The sequence below is a fragment of the Macaca mulatta genome, chromosome 19 (genome assembly GCF_049350105.2).
Source record: "Macaca mulatta isolate MMU2019108-1 chromosome 19, T2T-MMU8v2.0, whole genome shotgun sequence".
Classification (NCBI taxonomy): Eukaryota; Metazoa; Chordata; class Mammalia; order Primates; family Cercopithecidae; genus Macaca; species Macaca mulatta.
Genome location: NC_133424.1, coordinates 2,070,103 through 2,089,306, shown reverse-complemented (window position 1 = coordinate 2,089,306; position 19,204 = coordinate 2,070,103). Strand labels below are relative to the sequence as shown.

General features: G+C 59.3%; 2 protein-coding genes across 15 annotated transcripts in view; one reads left to right on the top strand and one right to left on the bottom strand.

Annotated features, from left to right (window-relative positions):
* Positions 1-5,643: 5,643 nt before the first annotated feature.
* GAMT (guanidinoacetate N-methyltransferase) lies at positions 5,644-10,170 on the top strand. Of its 2 annotated transcripts, NM_001261132.2 has the most exons (6): positions 5,673-5,909; positions 7,404-7,549; positions 7,752-7,815; positions 8,145-8,212; positions 8,314-8,424; positions 9,836-10,170. In NM_001261132.2, the coding sequence occupies exons 1-6, from the start codon at positions 5,729-5,731 to the stop codon at positions 9,974-9,976; spliced, it is 711 nt and encodes a 236-aa protein (NP_001248061.1). In that variant the 5' UTR covers positions 5,673-5,728; the 3' UTR covers positions 9,977-10,170. The 2 variants fall into 2 exon arrangements, with proteins under 2 accessions (XP_014977772.2, NP_001248061.1); XM_015122286.3 differs by lacking the exon at positions 9,836-10,170 and having other exon boundaries at positions 5,644-5,909; positions 8,314-8,661.
* Positions 10,171-11,603: 1,433 nt separating this feature from the next.
* The window catches only part of NDUFS7 (NADH:ubiquinone oxidoreductase core subunit S7), a 90,584-nt gene continuing 82,983 nt past the window's right edge, over positions 11,604-19,204 (bottom strand). For 5 of the 13 annotated variants that reach the window (XM_077978893.1, XM_077978891.1, XM_077978895.1 and 2 more), the window contains 5 exons: positions 19,043-19,148; positions 16,973-17,152; positions 16,858-16,904; positions 14,614-14,707; positions 11,604-11,831 (listed from right to left, as the gene is read on the bottom strand). In XM_077978893.1, the coding sequence (XP_077835019.1) occupies positions 11,619-11,831; positions 14,614-14,707; positions 16,858-16,904; positions 16,973-17,152; positions 19,043-19,148 (640 nt within the window). In that variant the 3' untranslated portion in view covers positions 11,604-11,618. Of the gene's footprint in view, positions 11,874-14,613; positions 14,708-14,927; positions 15,038-16,857; positions 16,905-16,972; positions 17,153-19,042; positions 19,149-19,204 lie in introns of all 13 variants that reach the window. The other 8 variants (XM_077978896.1, XM_077978897.1, XM_077978898.1 and 5 more) reach the window with 5 other exon arrangements.

The window sequence follows — 19,204 nt, the reverse complement described above, 5'->3', positions numbered from 1 at the left end:
CTCCAGCCTGGGCCACGGAGCCAAACCCTGCCAAAAAAAAAAAAATGTGGGCTCAGAGGCTCACATCTGTGGTCCCAGCACTCTGGGAGGGTGAGGCAGGAGGATCACTTGAGCCCAGGAGCTCGAGACCAACCTGGGCAACACAGCAAGACCCTGTCTCTACCAAAAAAAAACCAAACAAACAAACAAAACCGAAACAAAATAAGACTAGACTAAAACATTTGAAACAACCACACATGCATCTATTGGTGACTGGATAAATGAATAATGAAGCAGTGGGTGGATGAAATGCACAGAATGTGGCCCAAAGAAGGAAGTCAGGTACAAGCTGCTTACAAATAATATATTTTTAAAAATACAGGCCGGGCACGGTGGCTCATGCCTGTAATCCCAGCACTTTGGGAGGCCAAGGTCGGAGGGTCACCTGAGGTCAGGAGTTCGAGACCAGCCTGGCCAACATGGCGAAACCCCGTCACTACTAAAAATACAAAAATTAGGCAGGTGTGATGGTAGGTGTCTATAATCCTAGCTACTCAGGGGGCTGAGGTAGGAGAATTGCTTGAACCCAGGAGGCAGAGGTTGCAGTGAGCCGAGATTGCGCCATTGCACTCCAGCCCAGATGACAGTGCAAAACTCCATCTCAAAAAAAAAAAAAAAAATTAGCCGGGTGTAGTGGCGGATGCCTGTAATCCTGTAATCCCAGTTATTCAGGAGGCTGGGGCAGGAGAATTGCTTGATTGTGAGAGGTGGAGGTTGCAGTGAGCCAAAATCATGCCACTACACTCCAGCCTGGCCTACAGTGCGAGACTCCACCTTTAAAAATAAAAAAAAAAAAAAGGGCCGGGCGCGGTGGCTCAAGCCTGTAATCCCAGCACTTTGGGAGGCCGAGACAGGCGGATCACAAGGTCAGGAGATCGAGACCATCCTGGCTAACACGGCGAAATCCCGTCTCTACTAAAAACACAAAAAAATTAGCCGGGCGAGGTGGCGGCGCCTGTGGTCCCAGCTACTCGGGAGGCTGAGGCAGGAGAATGGCGGGAACCTGGGAGGCGGAGCTTGCAGTGAGCTGAGATCTGGCCACTGCACTCCAGCCTGGGCGACAGAGCGAGACTCCGTCTCAAAAAAAAATAAATAAAAAATAAATAAAAATTAAAAAAAAAGAAAGAAAGAACTAGAAGAGCCTGCTTCTCCCTCTTCCCCATTCATTTCCTTCCTTCCACCCCAGGGCAAAGGCAGCGAGAAAAAGGCTGTGCAGACACTGATCTGAATTTACTCCCAGTGTGACTATAAACAGATCCAACACACATTATATCGTTTTGGTCCCCTTTTTTTATTGTGGTAAAATATACGTGACATAAAATTTTCCATTTTAATTATTTTTGTTTTATTTTATTTACTTATTTTTTTGAGATGGAGCTTCGCTCAGTCACCCAGGCTGGAGTGCAGTGGCCGGATCTCAGCTCACTGCAAGCTCCGCCTCCCGGGTCCACGCCATTCTCCTGCCTCAGCCTCCCGAGCAGCTGGGACTACAGGCGCCCGCCGCCACGCCCAGGTAATATTTTGTATTTTTAGTAGAGACGGGGTTTCACCGTGTTAGTCAGGATGGTCTCGATCTCCTGACCTCGTGATCCGCCCACCTCGGCCTCCCAAAGTGCTGGGATTACAGGCATGAGCCACGGCGCCCGGCCTTATTTTATTTTTTGAGGCAGCGTCTCACTCTGTCACCCAGGCTGGAGTGCAGTGGCGCAATCGCGGTTCACTGCCAGCTCCGCCTGCCGGGTTCACGCCATTCTCCTGCCTCAGCCTCCCGAGTAGCTGGGACTACAGGCGCCCGCCGCCACGCCCAGGTAATATTTTGTATTTTTAGTAGAGACGGGGTTTCACCATGTTAGTCAGGATGGTCTCGATCTCCTGACCTTGTGATCCGCCCACCTCGGCCTCCCAAAGTGCTGGGATTACAGGCATGAGCCACGGCGCCCGGCCTTATTTTATTTTTTGAGGCAGCGTCTCACTCTGTCACCCAGGCTGGAGTGCAGTGGCGCGATCGCGGTTCACTGCCAGCTCCGCCTGCCGGGTTCACGCCATTCTCCTGCCTCAGCCTCCCGAGTAGCTGGGACTACAGGCGCCTGACACCACGCCCGGCTAATTTTTTGTATTTTTAGTAGAGACAGGGTTTCACCGTGTTAGCCAGGACAGTCTTGATCTCCTGATCTCGTGATCTGCCCACCTCGGCCTCCCAAAGTGCTGGGACGACAGGTGTGAGCCACCGTGCCCAGCCCGAGACCCTGACTTAATAAATAAGTCCAGGCCAGGTGGCTCACACCTATAATCACAGCATTTTCGAAGGCCAAGGCAAGTGGATCGTTTGAGCTCAGGAGTTGGAGACTAGTCTGGGAAACACGGTGAGACCTCGTCTCTATTAAAAACACAAAAAATTAGCCAGGCACGGTGGCACATGCCTGTAATCCCAGCTACTCAATCTCCTGAATTTGTGATTCGCCCATCTTGGCCTCCCAAAGTGCTGGGATTACAGGTGTGAGCCACCGCGCCTGGCCCAATGTTAATTATTTTTAGGTGCAGAGCTCAGTGGCATTAAGCACATTCCCACTGCTGTGCAACCATCACCACTGTCCTCTCCAGAACCTTCTCATCTTCCCAAAATGAAACTCTGCCCTGTGAAATACTCACTCCTTGTCTCCTCCCCAGCCCCTGGCACCCCCCGGCCCATCCTACTTTCTGTTTCTGTGAATCTGAGGACTCCAGGGACCTCCTAGGAGTGGATCCACACAGGATTTGTCCTATTGTGACTGGATTATTTCACTGAGCGTGATGCTCACTGCAGCCTCTGCCTCCCAGGTTCAAGGGATTCTCCTGCCTCAGCCTGCTGAGTAGCTCGGATTACAGGCGTGCACCACCACACCCAGCTAATTTTTGTAGTTTGGGTAGACATGGGGTTTCACCATGTTGCCAGGCTGGTCTCAGGTGATCTGCCCGCCTCGGCCTCCCAAAGTGCTGGGATTACAGGCATGAGCTACCGCGACTGGCCCTGGCTAATTTTTAAAACATTTTTTTTTGGAAAAAAGAGTTCTCTGTGTGGGGTCTAAGCTGGCCTTAAACTCTTGCACTGAAGCAATCCTCCTACCTCAGCCTCCCAAAGTGGTGGGATCACAGGCCTGAGCCCCTGCACCTCCCCAGGCATTGGGATCCCAGGCGGGAGCAGCTACACCCGGCCTATCAAGCATGTTCTGTGTGCCAGGATCACTGACAGCCCTGTGAGAAGGAGGCGAGAACTATGAAGAAATACCTTCCATTAGTGAACTACCGAAGAGAGAGAAAACAGCTTCTGGCCAGGTGCAGTGGCTCACGGCTGTAATCCCAACACTTTGGGAGGCTGAGGCGAGCTGATCGAGACCATCCTGGCTAACACGCTGAAACCACGTCTCTACTAAAAATACCAAAAAAAAAAAAATTAGCTGGGTGTGTTGGCGGGCTCCTGTAGTCCCAGCTACTCGGGAGGCTGAGGCAGGAGATCATGCCACTGCATTCCAGGCTGGGCGACAGAGTGAGACTCCGTCTCAATAAAAATAAATAAATAAATGAAACAGCTTCTGGCCGGGTGCGGTGGCTCACGCCTGTCATCCCAGCACTTTGAGAGGCCGAGGCGGGTGGATCACTTGAGGTCAGAAGTTCGAGACCAGCCTGGCCAACGTGGTGAAATGCTGTCCCTACCAACAATTAGCCGGGCATGGTGGCGCACACCTGTCATCCCAGCTACCCAGGAGGCTGAGGCAGGAGAATCGCTTGAACCCGGGAGGCGGAGGTTGCAGTGGGCTGAAATCATGCCACTGCACTCCAGCCTGAGCAACAGGGTGAGACTCTGTCTCAGAAAAACAAAAACAAACAAACAAAACAGCTTCTGATCAGGACATGCCTGTCCTGGGGCAGAATAGAGGTGTCTCCTAGAGGACACGTGGGCTCAGCTTGAGACAGAAAGAGAAAGCGGCCTGGCCAGGAGAGAGGCTGTCCAGGCAGGGGGAAGAGCGTGTGCCAAGGCCTGGGGCTGAGGGTCACAGGAGCTGTGCAAGAGGTGGCAGGGGTGTGTGGAGTGACAGGGCAGGCAGCTACCCACACAAGGTGGTGCAGGGAAGGCTGCGTGCGAGAGCTGTTTCGGAGGCTGCCTGCGTTCACACCCTGGCTCTGCTGCAACCTGTGACCTCAACCTCTCTGGGCCTCGGTTTCCTCATGTGTTAAATGGGTGTAATAACTGCTGCACCTGTTAACCTGTGCAGAATGCATGGCAGGCAGGCAGGCTTTGCTCAGGGCTCATGACCATGGCTCCACATTCAGAGGGGGAAGGAAACCGGGTATCAGAGCCAGGACGCCACCGCAGCGGGCTTGGGGGCCCCCAGGAAACAGACGGGGGTGTGGTTGACCCTAAGGGGCTACCCTGGGCTGCAGAGGCCTAATTCCACCCCTGTACCCCCCAGCTGCAGGGCCGCCCGAGGAAAGGGCATTGCTGGGATTGAGTCCTGGTCTCCAGACCTGGAGGGGTCTTTGGGCAGAGGCCCCCATCAGGGTCCCGGGGTCTCAGGTAACACCCAGCCTATGGGAGTGTGACGTGGGCTCATGAAAGGGGGGCATCGGCGGGGCACGGTGGCTCACGCCTGTAATCCCAGCACTTTGGGAGGTTGAGACGGGTGGATTATGAGGTCAGGAGATCGAGACCATCCTGGCTAACACGGTGAAACCCCATCTCTACTAAAAATACAAAAAATTAGCCGGGTGAGGTGGCGGGCGCCTGTAGTCCCAGATACTTAGGAGGCTGAGGCAGGAGAACGGTGTGAACCCGGGAGGTGGAGGTTGCAGTGAGCCGATATTGTGCCACTGCACTCCAGCCTGGGCGATAGCGCAAGACTCCGTCTTAAAAAAAAAAAAAAAAGAAAAAGAAAGGGGGACATCAGAGCTCTAATCCTGGGTCCCCACCCTCGTGGCCACCAGACCCCCGGCTTTGCTTCTCAAAGCCTCAGTTTCCTCATCTGTATGACGACAGTCAGCTGCTCTATGGAGTAGCCGTTCTTTTTTATGCCTTAATAAACTTGCTTTCATTGAAAAAAAAAAAACAGAAAAGAAAAAGAAAAGAAAAAACGACAGTACAGAACCTGGCCGGCACGGTGGCTCACGCCTGTAATCCCAGCACTTTGGAAGGCTGAAGCGGGAGGATCGCTTGAGCCCAGGAGTTTGAGACCAGCCTGGGCAACACAGCAAGACCCCGTCTCTATTTTAAAAAGACAGAGCTCACTGTAGCATCTTCTGAAGATTAAATGATTTTAAACACTTAAAGCACTTTCAACAGCGCCTGAAAGATCCTCAGATTCTGACGCCCCAGTGAGGATTCTGCGTGCTAACAGATGAGAAAACCGAGGCACGTAAGCGGCCAGGCAGGGATTCCGGTCCTCGGCCTGCAGGTTCGCTTCCCCCGGCGCGGGGCTGCGGTGTCCGCTCCGCAGAGGGGGCACCGAGGCTCCTTGGGGAGGCGGCAGCCGCGGCCCCAACCCCACTCCCGCCACCTCTCGCGTGGCCGCCGCTAGAGGCCGCTCCCGGAGCCGCGCGCGTCCTCTCGCGGGTCCGCCCCCCGGGCCTGTTGGACCCGCCCCCGGCCCACAAGGCCCTGCAGGGAGCGGGCCCGGGCGCTGCGCGATCCAAGTCGGGTCGCCGTCCAGCCTGCAGCATGAGCGCCCCCAAAGCGACCCCCATCTTCGCGCCCGGCGAGAACTGCAGCCCCGCGTGGGGGGCAGCGCCCGCGGCCTACGACCCGGCGGACACGCACCTGCGCATCCTGGGCAAGCCGGTGATGGAGCGCTGGGAGACCCCCTATATGCACTCGCTGGCCGCCGCCGCCGCCTCCAGAGGTAGCCCCCACCCGGCCTGCACCGTCCCCGGGGCCGCAGGGGAAACTGAGGCCGGGGCCGCCCCGATCCGGGGACTCTGCAGTCCACCCTCCCGCTGGGGCGCCTCTGTCTCCTGGCCTGGGAAGTGGGGCTGCAGGTGGGGGCACACGGAGGCGTTCACGGGGAGTGCCGCAGGATTGGGGCCCCGCACACATTAGGCGCCTCCTAAGTACCGGGAACTTCCTCTCCAGGGGGAGTGAGACCCCCGCTCTCCGGATGGGGACCTCAAACGCGAGACCTGGGTGGAACCGGGTCCCCAGCTCCCTGTCTGAGATCGGGACGAAGGGCTCCTGCCAGGGAGAGGCTGCCGTTCTGTCTGCCAGGGAGAGCAGCCCCAACTCCCGTGGCTAAGAATAGCACCCAGAAAGCTGAGCTCAGGGAGACAGCTGTCCCCGGGGTGGCCCTGGCTTGCCTGGCGTCAGAGGCGGAGGGCTGCTGAGAAAGGACTCCCTGGCCCCCACACAGGTGCCATCCCGGGGCTGGGCCCCAGTGTTTGCACCCTGAAAATGGGCATGTCCAGTGTCCAGTGCCAATTAGGATTGGAGGGGCATGTGTGACCTACTGGGGACCAGCCCTTCCCCTCCCAGATAGTCTCAAGTCCAGGTCTTGCCTGGCCACTCTTGCAAATCCAACTTTCGGATGGAGGGAGGGGGAGAGAAAAGTAACCAACCTGAGAGATAAGGGACCGGGGACAAACAGCGTGGGCTGGGCTCAAAGTCCAAGGCTCTTGCCTCCCCACAGGCCTGGCCCCAAAAGCTGCCATCTTCGGCCTCCCTGGCTGGTCATCCTCTCTCTGGCCGCTGGCCAGGGCCCACGCTGTTCCCGCTTAGGACTACTGTGTTCCGCCTGCCTCTGTCCATGCTGGCCCAGGGCGCCCTCCCGTCCTGTGGCAAATGTGACTCACAGCCCAGTCCAGCCTTGTGTCCCCTCCTCCAAGCAGACCCCCAGCTCAGCCCTGTGTCCCCTCCTCTAAGCAGACCCCCAGCTCAGCCCTGCGTCCCCTCCTCCAAGCAGACCCCCAACTCAGCCCTGCGTCCCCTCCTCTAAGCAGACCCCCAGCTCAGCCCTGCGCTCCTTCCTTCAGGCAGCCTCCCCAGCCCAGCCTTGCCCTACCCTAGGCCCCCTACTCCAGGAAGCCTCCTCAGCCCTGCCCTAAACCCCCTCCTCCAGGCAGACTCCCCCAGCCCAGCCCTGCGCCCCTTCCTCCAGACAGACCCCCAGCCCAGCCCTGCGCCCCCTCCTCCAGGCAGACCCCCAGCCCAGCCTTGCGCCCCCTCCTCCAGGCAGACCCCCAGCCCAGCCCTGTGCCCCCTCCTCCAGGCAGACCCCCAGCCCAGCCCTGTGCCCCCTCCTCCAGGCAGTCCCCCCAGCCCTGCCCTGCCCTGCGCCCCCTCCTCCAGGCAGCCTCCTAAGCCGAGCCCACCTAGTGATGTTGGGCGCCCTGTGTCTGCCCAGGGGGCCGGGTCCTGGAGGTGGGCTTTGGCATGGCCATCGCAGCGTCGAAGGTGCAGGAGGCGCCCATTGATGAGCACTGGATCATCGAGTGTAATGACGGCGTCTTCCAGCGGCTCCAGGACTGGGCCCCGCGGCAGACACACAAGGTGCCCCTCTGCCCGCAGGCCCTCCAGGATCCCCACTCCTTGGGGTGAGGGCACTGCTTCCTGGGGGTTGGGGGCCTGGGGCTGCCAGAGATGGAGGAGATGGTCTTCTCTCTCGGGAGTCCCCCGGCCGCTCCCTTTCTGCAGGTGGGGAGATCCTGGGAACCTCTCTACCCTGTCCACTTTTTCTTTTCCCCTCTTCAAGGTCGTCCCCTTGAAAGGCCTGTGGGAGGATGTGGCGCCCACCCTGCCTGACGGTCACTTTGATGGTGAGGGGTGAGGGGACGTATCACAGGGTGGGCCTCCCAGCTCCACTGCAGCCCTTCCTTTGCTTGTGGGGGGCCCTCTGATGTGCACTGGGGGGACAGAGCCCAGGTGGGTGTGGGCCTGGCTGTGAGGGCTGGCAGGACACCGGGGATGGGCACGCTCACGGAGGAGCCCTGGAGGCAATCTTGGAGTTCTCAAGCCCACGTGGGAGCCCCACCTCTGCCCACGGCCCCGTCTCACTGCACCTCCACCTGCTCGGGGATGAGCAGGGTGAGGCTGGGCGAGGTAATGAACCCGGCCATGACTGCGTGGGCTTCTGTCCTCCATGCAGGGATCCTGTACGACACATACCCACTCTCGGAGGAAACCTGGCACACACACCAGTTCAACTTCATCAAGGTGGTTCTCTCTGACTTGCTGGGATGCTGGAGGCCCTCGGGGAAGCCCCTCTGCCCACACCCCCACCTCCGTTCTGACCACTGGCCACTCCCCTTCCACAGAACCATGCCTTTCGCCTGCTAAAGCCGGGGGGTGTCCTCACCTACTGCAACCTCACCTCCTGGGGGGAGCTGATGAAGTCCAAGTACTCAGACATCACCACCATGTTTGAGGTGCGCCCACCTGGAGTTCCCTGTGGGTCTCCAGGCAGTGACCTTGGGTGGGGGTGGGAAGGGACTGCTGGAGCCACCTTGCTACCTGGGGAGGGTCCCTTCCTGACCCCCTGGGTGGGCTGGACTGTGCTGGTTCATTTAGAAACCAAAGTCCTTTGCCTGGCGCGGCGGCTGCCAGGAGTGGTGGCTCAGGTCTATAATCTCAGCACTGTGGGAGGCTGAGGTGGGCAGATTGCTTGAGCCTAGGAGTTCAAGACCAGCCTGGGCAACAGAGCAAGACCTCATCTTTACTAAAAAAATACAAAAAACTAGCTGGGTGTGCTGGTGTGCACCTGTACTCCCAGCTACTTGGGAGGCTGAGGTAGGAGGGTTGCTTGAGCCCAGGAGGCAGAGGTTGCAGTGAGCCAAGATCGAACCACTGCACACCAGCATGGGCAACAGAGCCAGACCCTGTCTCAAGAAAAAAAAAAAAAAAAAGAAAATTAAAAAAAAAAAAAAAAAAAAGAAATCAGGCTGGGCATGGTGGCCCACACCTGTGATCCCAGCACTTCAGGAGGCCAAGGCAGGTGGATCACTTGAGCTCAGGAGTTTGAGCCTAGCCTAGCCAACATGGCAGAATCCCGTCTCTACCAAAAATACAAGTTAGCCAGGCGTGGTAGCGGGCGCCTGTAATCCCAGCTACTCGGGAGGCTGAGGCATGAGAATCACTTGAACCTAGGAGGCAGAGGCTGCTGTGAGCCGAGATCACACCATTGCACTACAGCCTGGGCGACAGACCCAGACTCCATCTCAAAAAAACAAAAACAAAATGGAAATCAGAGTCCCTCGCCAGCTCAACAACCTCCCATGGCTCCCCAGTGCCCTGTGGTTCGGCCCAAGCCCCTCGTGTTCCCCTCTCTCTGGCGGCCTCCACCTGGCTGTCTTTGCTGGTTCAGTAGTGTTTGTCTGGCTGTTCCCTCTGCCTGGTGGAGGCGGCCTGTCTGAGAAGGGCTCTATGTGGTTGCCCTGGGCCGCTGTTGTGAGAGCCGGCTGGGTGCCTGTGGCCCTTGGGGCAGTTTTTCTTCGAAAATGGGAACTAACGGCCTGTCTTCTTTTTCTGTCATGATTCTTTGGCTCCACCCGCCATACTGGCAAGGTCTGGAAAACTGTGGAGTAGGTGCCCCGGGGATGGCTTGAGCCCAGTGATGCTGGTGTGGGGCTGGGGTTCCAGGACAGCCCGGCAGCTGCTGCCGGCACTGGGGAGCTGGAGATTCCCATTCGCACCTGGGCTTCCAGGGCTGCCCTACCACATGCCTCACGGCAGCTGCAGCCGCCCAGCCGGGCCTTGCCATTTGTAAACACTCTTCAATGAGGGGAGGGTGCACGTGACCCCAATGGCCCTCAGAGGTGACCTGGCACCATCCCCAACCAGGAGACACAGGTGCCTGCGCTGCTGGAGGCCGGCTTCCGGAGGGAGAACATCCGTACCGAGGTGATGGCGCTGGTCCCACCGGCCGACTGCCGCTACTACGCCTTCCCGCAGATGATCACGCCCCTGGTCACCAAGGGATGAGCCCCCACCCCGGCCTGGGCACACCCGTGCCCTCCTCCGTGCCTTCCTGGCCGGGAGTCTAGGCTCTCCCGCCAGCCCCGGGCTGATCCCAGCTGTGTCACCAGCAGCTTTCCCAGCTTCTCTGTGAGGGGTCACACTGCCCGCTGCCGGGTCTCTGAGGTGAAGTAAACACCGGCGCTGGCTTGGCTGGTCTGTCCACAGTGAGTGTTGTGACTGTTACTTCCAGCGGCTGCTCCCTCACCTCCCGCCCATCCCACGGACACAGGAAAAGCGGGTGACTCTCCTCCAGGTTTCTGAGCGGCCCCAGGATCCCCCCACCCCACACTGTCTTGCCCATGGCAGACATCTCCAGCCGATGCCAGATGTCCTTTCCTCAGACGAAAGCCACTTGACCCTTTACAGTGGGGTCAGGGTCTCAGAGGGTGGCAGCGTCATGGCCGAGTGAGACAAGGACCCTTGCCCACCCCAGGCAGGAGCCCGCTTCTCTGCCCGCCCTGGCACACCCTGAGCTCCCTCCTCCTGCCTCAGGAGCGGCATGGCTGCTGACAGCCCCGTGCCCCGAGCCTCCCATTTCCAGATGTTGTTTCCTCTCGGGAGGCATCAACCCCGCTGGGCCCAGTGCAGGGGTAGCCCCACCTGCCCAACCCCAGGAACATCCCGGGTCCTGCCTGTCCGTGCCCTTGTGCCCAGCTGGTCACCCCATGCCTCCCGCTTTGCCCCCTGCGTCCACGCGCATGCAGCCCACCCATCTTCCTGGGGCCGTCCTGCCCGCCCTCTCCACTGACCTCCGTGCCCTGAGAGAAGGCCGGCTCCTGTGCTCTGCACTCTGGCCCGGGACTGCCGTTCCGCTGGCAGATGCCCCGTCCCCACCCCCGCATGTCCTGCCTCCAGGCTGGGCGCCTGCTCCCCACCCCCGCCCCCGTCTCCGTCTCCTGGGACCCATCCCAGCCTGGCCTGTCACAACTGCCGGTTCCCAGCACTGTCCTGCTGTGCAGCAGGCATGCAGGGTGGGCCTGCAGAGCGGGGTCTCCAGCACCGGTGGCGTCTGGCGCCGAACACAGGAAGACGGGACGTTTGCTGAATGAATGCACGTCCCTGGTGAGGACTGGACTTCGACGGATGAAGGGGCTGGTGGGGTGAAGCCAGGGTCCCCCGAAAGCCCTGGGTGGAGAGGGTCCCCAAAGTGGGGTCAGACAGCCAGTGAGGCTCACAGCCTTGCCCTGCAGCCCTTTGGTGTGGACCAGGTGCCATCTCCCCATCTCCCTGGCCCCAGCCCGCAGCTAACCAGCCCATCCCACTGCCTGGAAATGGGCCAGAGGGCAGTGGCGACCTGCCCAAGTTCACACACAGGCCACAGGCCACACTCTGAACCCCGGGGCAGGCTCAGACGGGCTCTGCTCAGCCTGCCTTAAGGCACAGTGGGAGACTGAGTCAGGGCCCTCCCAGGAGGGAAGGGCGTGGGGCCTTCCATGCTCGGGACTTTGGGCCGCAACATCCACACCAGGGTCTTCACAGAGCAGCAGGAAAGGACCTGCTGGCAGGCACAGTGCCCGTCCCTGCCCCTGGCTCTGCTCCAACCACCCTCAACCCAAGGGCGGCACGCTGCTGGGGGTCTGTGGTCCCCCCAGGTCCCCAGCTCCTTTCACCCACACACCACACTGGGAGGCAGCGGCCTGAGGGCAAATTTACTGACAACCTCACGGGACAAAAGCAGGCTGGGGACAGGACGGCGACAGGCTCCGGTGGCAGTGGCGGCACTACCTGCGGTACCAGATCTGCACCTTCCGCTCCCGCTTGATCTTCCTCTGCAGCTGCAGGACGCCGTAGAGCAGGGCCTCGGCCGTGGGTGGGCAGCCTGCAGGGACCTTGCCTCAGTCTCCCTTCCCGCAGCCAGAGCCTGCGTGACCATGTGCACAGCGCAGCCGGCTCGACTTTTGAGGGGCCTCCCGTGCCGGCCTGAGGTGGAGGCTGGCAGCCCAGGGCGGGCGCAGGGGCCAGGGGCTGGCAGCCGGCGTGGGGGACGTCCCTGCAGGAAGACTGGGGTCCTCCCCTGGGCAAGGCCCCACTGCCTTCCTCCCGTGGCTCATCCCGGGCTGCCACAGGAACCTCCCGGACAAGATGCTGACCTCACTAACCCGGCCCTCGGCTCCAGCCCTCAGGACTCCGTGGGGCCAGCGCTCACCAGACACACTTAACAATGGGGACCAGGGCCTGGGGCTGCTCTGGACGGAGATGGAGGCAGGGGGGCTGGGCGGAGGGAGGGGAGGCGGCCCAGAGCGCGGGCATCCCACAGGACCCGATGACCCCGTTTCTGAGCCCCAAGCCAGAGCTCTTTGCTGGGGATCCTCCAGCCCAGCTGCCAGGCAGGCTCAGAGCAAAGGGCTTGAGCAAGAGGACACAGTCCAGGGCCCAACAGGGACAGCAGGAGTGGAAACAGGTGGGAAAGGACAAGGCCACCACAGGGCCTGGGAAAGGGTGGCCGGGCTCCACCTGGCAGAGTTCTGGCAAGTCCAGATTGCTCCAAGGAAGGGAGAAGCACAGTCCGCAGGGAGGGAGGGAGAAGCACAGTCCGCAGGGAGGGAGGGAGGAGCACAGTCCGCAGGGAGGGAGGAGCACAGTCCGCAGGGAGGGAGGAGCACAGTCCGCAGGGAGGGAGGGAGGAGCACAGTCCGCAGGGAGGGAGGAGCACAGTCCGCAGGGAGGGAGGGAGGAGCACAGTCCGCAGGGAGGGAGGGAGGAGCACAGTCCGCAGGGAGGGAGGGAGGAACACAGTCCGCAGGGAGGGAGGGAGGAGCACAGTCCGCAGGGAGGGAGGGAGGAGCACAGTCCGCAGGGAGGGAGGGAGGAGCACAGTCCGCAGGGAGGGAGGGAGGAACACAGTCCGCAGGGAGGGAGGGAGGAGCACGGTCCGCAGGGAGGGAGGAACACGGTCCGCAGGGAGGGAGGGAGGAGCACAGTCTGCAGGGAGGGAGGAGCACAGTCCGCAGGGAGGGAGGAGCACAGTCTGCAGGGAGGGAGGGAGGAACACAGTCCGCAGGGAGGGAGGAGCACGGTCCGCAGGGAGGGAGGGAGGAGCACAGTCCGCAGGGAGGGAGGAGCACAGTCTGCAGGGAGGGAGGAGCACAGTCCGCAGGGAGGGAGGGAGGAACACAGTCCGCAGGGAGGGAGGAGCACAGTCTGCAGGGAGGGAGGGAGGAGCACAGTCCGCAGGGAGGGAGGAGCACGGTCCGCAGGGAGGGAGGGAGGAGCACAGTCCGCAGGGAGGGAGGAGCACAGTCCGCAGGGAGGGAGGAGCACGGTCCGCAGGGAGGGAGGGAGGAGCACAGTCCGGAGGGAGGGAGGAGCACAGTCCGCAGGGAGGGAGGGAGGAGCACAGTCCGCAGGGAGGGAGGGAGGAGCACAGTCCGCAGGGAGGGAGGAGCACAGTCCGCAGGGAGGGAGGAGCACGGTCCGCAGGGAGGGAGGGAGGAGCACAGTCCGGAGGGAGGGAGGAGCACAGTCCGCAGGGAGGGAGGGAGGAGCACAGTCCGCAGGGAGGGAGGGAGGAGCACAGTCCGCAGGGAGGGAGGAGCACAGTCCGCAGGGAGGGAGGAGCACAGTCCCCAAGGAGGGAGGAGCACAGTCCACGCTCGCACCCTGCCCCTTTGGTCTGCACTGCAGAGGAAGATGCCAGGGGCATGGGCTGAGCTCCTGACCCCGGGATGGACCTCTCTGTGCTGACGAGGGTCACGGGGAGGCCCAAGCTGCCCTGTCCACTGCCCCTAGGTGACCTGAACAGTGCAGAATGCTGAGCAAATCAACGCTCTTTCCAGGGAAGCGGAATCCAGAGTCAGAGCCTGTTCCTCCACTTTTGAGAGGCGCCAGGACGTGCCTCCCGCTTGCCCAACCCTCCAGACTCAGGACTCGGGGCTGGGCTCTCTGCGCATGCGCTAATGCCACAGCACAGGGTGGCCAAGAACAGGACCTCTGTCCCCTGTCCCACATGAGCGCCACCTCTAAGCCTGCCTACCATGGACCATTGTCCATGGTGTCCAGGTGAACGCCCCGGGTGGCCCTCGTGGGACCACATGAGGCGCAAGTCTCCCACAGGATCACCAGATATAAAGAACGTTCCCCGTGCGATGTGAATTTCAGGTATGCAGCCAATGCTCCTTTTTAGTGTCAGTATAGCCCAAATACTGTTGGGATATACTGGTACTAAACAATTACTCCTAATTGTTTTCCTGATGGTCAAACTCACCCTAACCTCACAGTCAAACTGAGTCTCCCACATTTTCATTGGCCAAAGGAAGTCCTGCGTGCCCTTCTATAAGGGTGAGGGCGTGGGACGGTGTCCTTGGCCTCCAGGAACCTTCTCTCTTGGTATTTCTAACTGCAGGTCTTTGGTTTCTGTCAGGCAGGACCGTATGAAACTGCTTTAAAGCACTCAGCCTCCCCTGCTCCCTCCGATCCCTATGATGCCTGAATACATCACTGACTTCTCACAGGGCACGCGCTCCACTAAGACGGAGAGCCCGGAGCCGGCTCATCCATAGGATGGGGGAGCCCGCCGTCTGATGGGGGTGTGACATGGGCCGCCGGGCTCCGTGTGGCGCTGGCCCTGCCCCCAGCTCTCTCGTGGGCGGTGTGGTCCCAGCCCTACCTGGGATGTAGATGTCCACGGGCACGATGCGGTCGCAGCCCCTCACCACCGAGTAGGAGTAGTGGTAGTAGCCTCCTCCGTTGGCGCAGCTGTGGGGCAGGGGACGTGAGGGAAGCGTGCTGAGGACCTGCCCTGTCCACCCTCCCTCCTCACAGCTGTGGGGGAGGTGCCGTGAGGACACCTGCCGGGGACCTGCCCTGCCCACCCTCCCTCCACGAGGCCTCGCCCCATCCCCACCCGCCTTCAACTGCAAGCCAGGCACCAACGAGGCTGGAACTTGTCACGGAGAAGCAATGAGCAAACACGTACAGGCTCCGTGAGCCTCCGTGGGACCAGTGGGGCGCAAGCACGCGTGTGGCTGCCAACTCGGGGAAAAGCGCTCCCCTCCCGAGGGGGCTCCTGACCATCGATTCCTGGGGCTGGGAAGTGTCGGATCACATGTGTCAACAAAAAGCCACTTCAAGCAGCCATAGTACCAACACCCAGCCCCTGTCTATGGGGCGGCAGAGCCTCACGCCAGGCCCTCGCCTGATTCTGGCTCTGTCGGTGAGGTGCTGGGGTCCACCCGGGGCAGGGAGCTGGAAACCCCAGGCGACCACACAGACTCCACTCCCAGCACTGCTTCCCACAGCCGTAAAAATGGACATAACCTGAATGCCCAGCAGTGGGAGACAGTTATGAAAACTCTGGAATATTCTAATTCTCTGTGTAGAATTAGATCAGTAATATATCCACACAGTGGGATATTATTCAGCCAAGAAAAGGAGCGAGGCTCGGACACAGGCCACCGCATGGATGCACCTTGAGGACGTCACGCTCAGGGAGAGATGCCAGACACAGAAGGCCATGCAGCGTGTGATCCTGTTTCTGTGAAATGTCCAGGAAGGGCCCATCCACAGAGACAGGGAGGGGAGGTGTGGGCACTGGGGCTCGGAAGGGGATGCAGAATGACTGCTGATGGGGACAGCGTTTCATTTGGGGGTGATGAGAATGTTCTGGAATTAGAGGTGGTGGCTTAAAAACCACTGAACTGCTCACTTTAAAAGGGTAAACTTAGCAAGACCCAATCTCTACAAAAATTTAAAAAATTAGGCACAGTGGAGCACATCTGTAATCCCAGCACTTTGGGAGGCTAAGGTTGGGGGATCACTAGAGCCCAGGAGTTCAAGGCTGCAGTGAGCTACGACTGCACCACTGCACTCCAGCCTGGGCAACGCAGTGAGACTCTGTCTCTAAAAAATAAAAATAATAAATACTGACTGGGCACGGTGGCTCATGACTGTAATCCCAGCACTTTGGGAGGTTGAGGTGGGTGGATCATGAGGTCAGGAGATCGAGACCATCCTGGCCAACATGGTGAAACCTCGTCTTTACTAAAAATATAAAAATTAGCCAGGCGTGGTGGCGGGCGCCTGTAATCCTAGCTACTCTGGAGGCCGAGGCAGGAGAATCGCTTGAACCTGGGAGGTGGAGACTGTACTTAGCCGAGATCGTGCCACTGTACTCCAGCCTGGGCGACAGAGCTAGACTCCGTCTTCAAATACATAAATAAATAAATATTTTAAAATGTTAAGAGACTAAATATCTTTCAATGTTATGGAGAAATGACTAAAAATGATGGCAAGGCCAGGTGCGGTGGCTCACACCTGTCATCCCAGAACTGTGGGAGGCCGAGGCGGGCAGATCACCTGAGGTCAGGAGTACAAGACCAGCCTGGCCAACACGGTGAAACCCCGTTTCTACTAAAAACACAAAAATTAGCTGGGTGTGGTGGTGCGTGCCTGTAATCCCAGCTACTTGGGAGGCTGAGGCAGGAGAATTGCTTGAACCTGGGAGGCAGAGGTTGCAGTGAGCCAAGATCGTTTCACCGGACTCCAGCCTGGGTGACAGAGCAAGACTCTGTCTCAAAAAAAAAAAAAAAAAAGAAAAAACTTATGGCAAGTTAGAAGGCTGAGATTATAAAACCATCTACAGCACTCGTCATCACTTGTGTGTGGGTAAAGCAGAGAACTGGGCGGAATGTGGGGTCTGCGGCGTCGGGGTGGACGGGAGCAATCGTTCTGGGGAGAGGACCCCCAGTCTGCCTGGGGTGGAGGCACCAAGACGGCTGAAGGGCAGAGCTGGGACCACGTGGGATTTCACTGAATGTAAATGACACTTTTGATAAGCGCCATTAGGGCACAGCCAGGCCAGCACTCGCGCCACTTCTGTCCCTGGAGACGCCCCGCCCTGCACTCACCTCCCCATGGAGATCACGTAGCGCGGCTCCGGCATCTGGTCGTAGACCTGGAAGAGAGGCGGGGTCCATGCGCAGCTCACTCTGGGGGCAGCTGGGCGGCGGGGAAGAGCCCTACCTTGCGGAGCGCTGGGGCCATCTTGTTAGTGAGTGTGCCGGCCACGATCATGACGTCGGACTGGCGCGGGCTGGCGCGGAAGACCACGCCAAAACGGTCCATGTCGTAGCGGGGTGCGGCCATGTGCATCATCTCCACGGCGCAGCAGGCCAGACCGAAGGTCATGGGCCACAGAGAACTCTGCGGAGACCAGGCTCGGGTCAGACGCCACCCCTGGAGCCCCGCGTGGCCCGGCGTGAGATTCCACGTGGAGCACCTAGAACCCCCGGCTCATGTACCGGGGCGGCAGCCGGCAGAGGTGAGAGGCACAGCGGCTCCTGCAGGTGGCCTCCCGGCCCCAAGAGGGTTGTAAAGCGCGCGCCACCAGCCACGTTCAAAATAAAATAGAAACGGGTGAGATCTGTCCTCATCACACAGTTCCCCAAACCCAGTGTATCCTAAGTCCCACCATCTGAACAGGGGGCTCTAGCCACTCTCTGAGCGTGTGGGCTACAGGCGAGTAGCAGCGCAGGTCTAACCGGGAACTCTCTGCCTTAACTAGATCTGGGTCTGCAGACCAGGTGCGATGCCTCCGGGAAGCCCTCTCAGATCTCCTTGGCCACTCCCTCCCCCTCCTCCATCCACGTGGCTTCTCATTTCCCCCACGGTTCCTGCTGTCCCTGCACGCAGCTCTGAGACCTGGCAGGGGCCTCTGCTGCATGTGTTGATGGGTGACAGGGCCAAGCTACAGAGCGAGGCAGGGCTGCCCGGGCAGAAATGGCCAGGCTCACCTGCCCGCCAGGAGCCTGTGTTGGGATGGCCCGTGGCCATTCTCGGGTTCCCTCCATTAGAAACTATCCTGCAGTGGGCATCCCTGTCTCGACCACTGCGGCCCTGGCAGGACGTTCACCGTGGCATTGTTTAGGAAACAGAAAACAAAAGGAAACAGTGAACGTCCATCAGTGCGGCATTGTTGAACCCGGGCTGTCGCGGCGAGTGCCGCAGGCGCTAGAGGGAGCTGCCCGTGCCCAGGCTGCAGGGGGATGGCAGGGGCTGCGTGGGGGCTGCTGCCACAGGCTTTAGACGGGTACTGAGAAGGATCTATTGCCTTCACACGTGCTCCTTTTAACTTAAAATACCACTTTCACCTTAAAAGAGAAACAAGAGGAACGCGCAGAAGCCAGAAAGAGAATGGCGGAAAGGGAGGGGTCATTTCAAGCAGGGTCTCAATACTCAGATGGAACCACAGGCCACCAGGCCAGCACAGGGGCCTCCGCGAGGGTCCAGCCTGCTCCAGGCCGCAGGGGTGTGTGCATCAGTGTGTGTGCCTGTGTGCATGCATGCGAATATGCGCACATGCATGTGTCCACATAAGTACGTGTGTGCGCGTGTGCATGTGTGTGTATGTTTTTGTGTGTGCGTGTGCGGATGTGTGTGCATGTGCGGATGTGTGTGCATGTGTGTGTGCGAGTGTGTGCATGTGTGCACATGAGTGCGAGTGTGCGTGTGTGCATATATGTGCATGTGTGCGTACGTGTGTGCATGTGTGCGTGTGCATACGTGTATGTGTGCATGGCTGTGTGTGTGGTACATGTACACACGTCTGTCCATACATGTGAGCTTGCATGTACATGTACTCGTGTGCATGCATGTGTTGTGTGTGTACGTGTCTGTACGTGTGTGTATGTGTGTGTGTGTGTATGTGTGTGTATGTGTGTCTGTACGTGTGTGTATGTGTGTGTGTATGTGTGTGTCTGTACATGTGTGTATGTGTGTGTGTACGTGTGTGTGTATGTGTGTGTGTATGTGTGTGTGTGTATGTATGTGTGTGTGTACGTGTCTGTACACGTGTGTGTGTATGTGTGTGTGTACGTGTCTGTACACGTGTGTATGTGTGTGTGTACGTGTCTGTACACGTGTGTGTGTGTGTGTACGTGTCTGTACATGTGTGTGTGTATGTGTGTGTGTGTGTATGTGTGTGTGTATGTGTGTGTGTACGTGTCTGTACATGTGTGTGTGTATGTGTGTGCCTGTGAGTGTGCAGAGAGGCCCTGGCGCTCCAGGAGGGCCTGCAGCTCATAGTAGACTCACCCGGCGGGCCCAGTTGACGAGGTCATCCAGCTTGGCCACCACATACTCGCCCCGGCTGCTGGGTTTGGGAACCATGGCTCCAGCCTTCGGCAGGGCAGGCTGGGCGCTGTCACAGAGACACATGGGCACAGGAGGCGTCAGCCACGCAGGTACTTCCCAGAG

Coding starts and splice junctions, on each gene's coding strand:
- GAMT (XM_015122286.3), top strand. CDS start 5,729: ATGAGCGCCCCCAAAGCGACCCCCATCTTCGCGCCCGGCGAGAACTGC. Junction 7,550..7,751: donor CCCCGCGGCAGACACACAAG/GTGCCCCTCTGC, acceptor CCCCTCTTCAAG/GTCGTCCCCTTGAAAGGCCT. Junction 8,213..8,313: donor ACCAGTTCAACTTCATCAAG/GTGGTTCTCTCT, acceptor CCCCTTCCACAG/AACCATGCCTTTCGCCTGCT.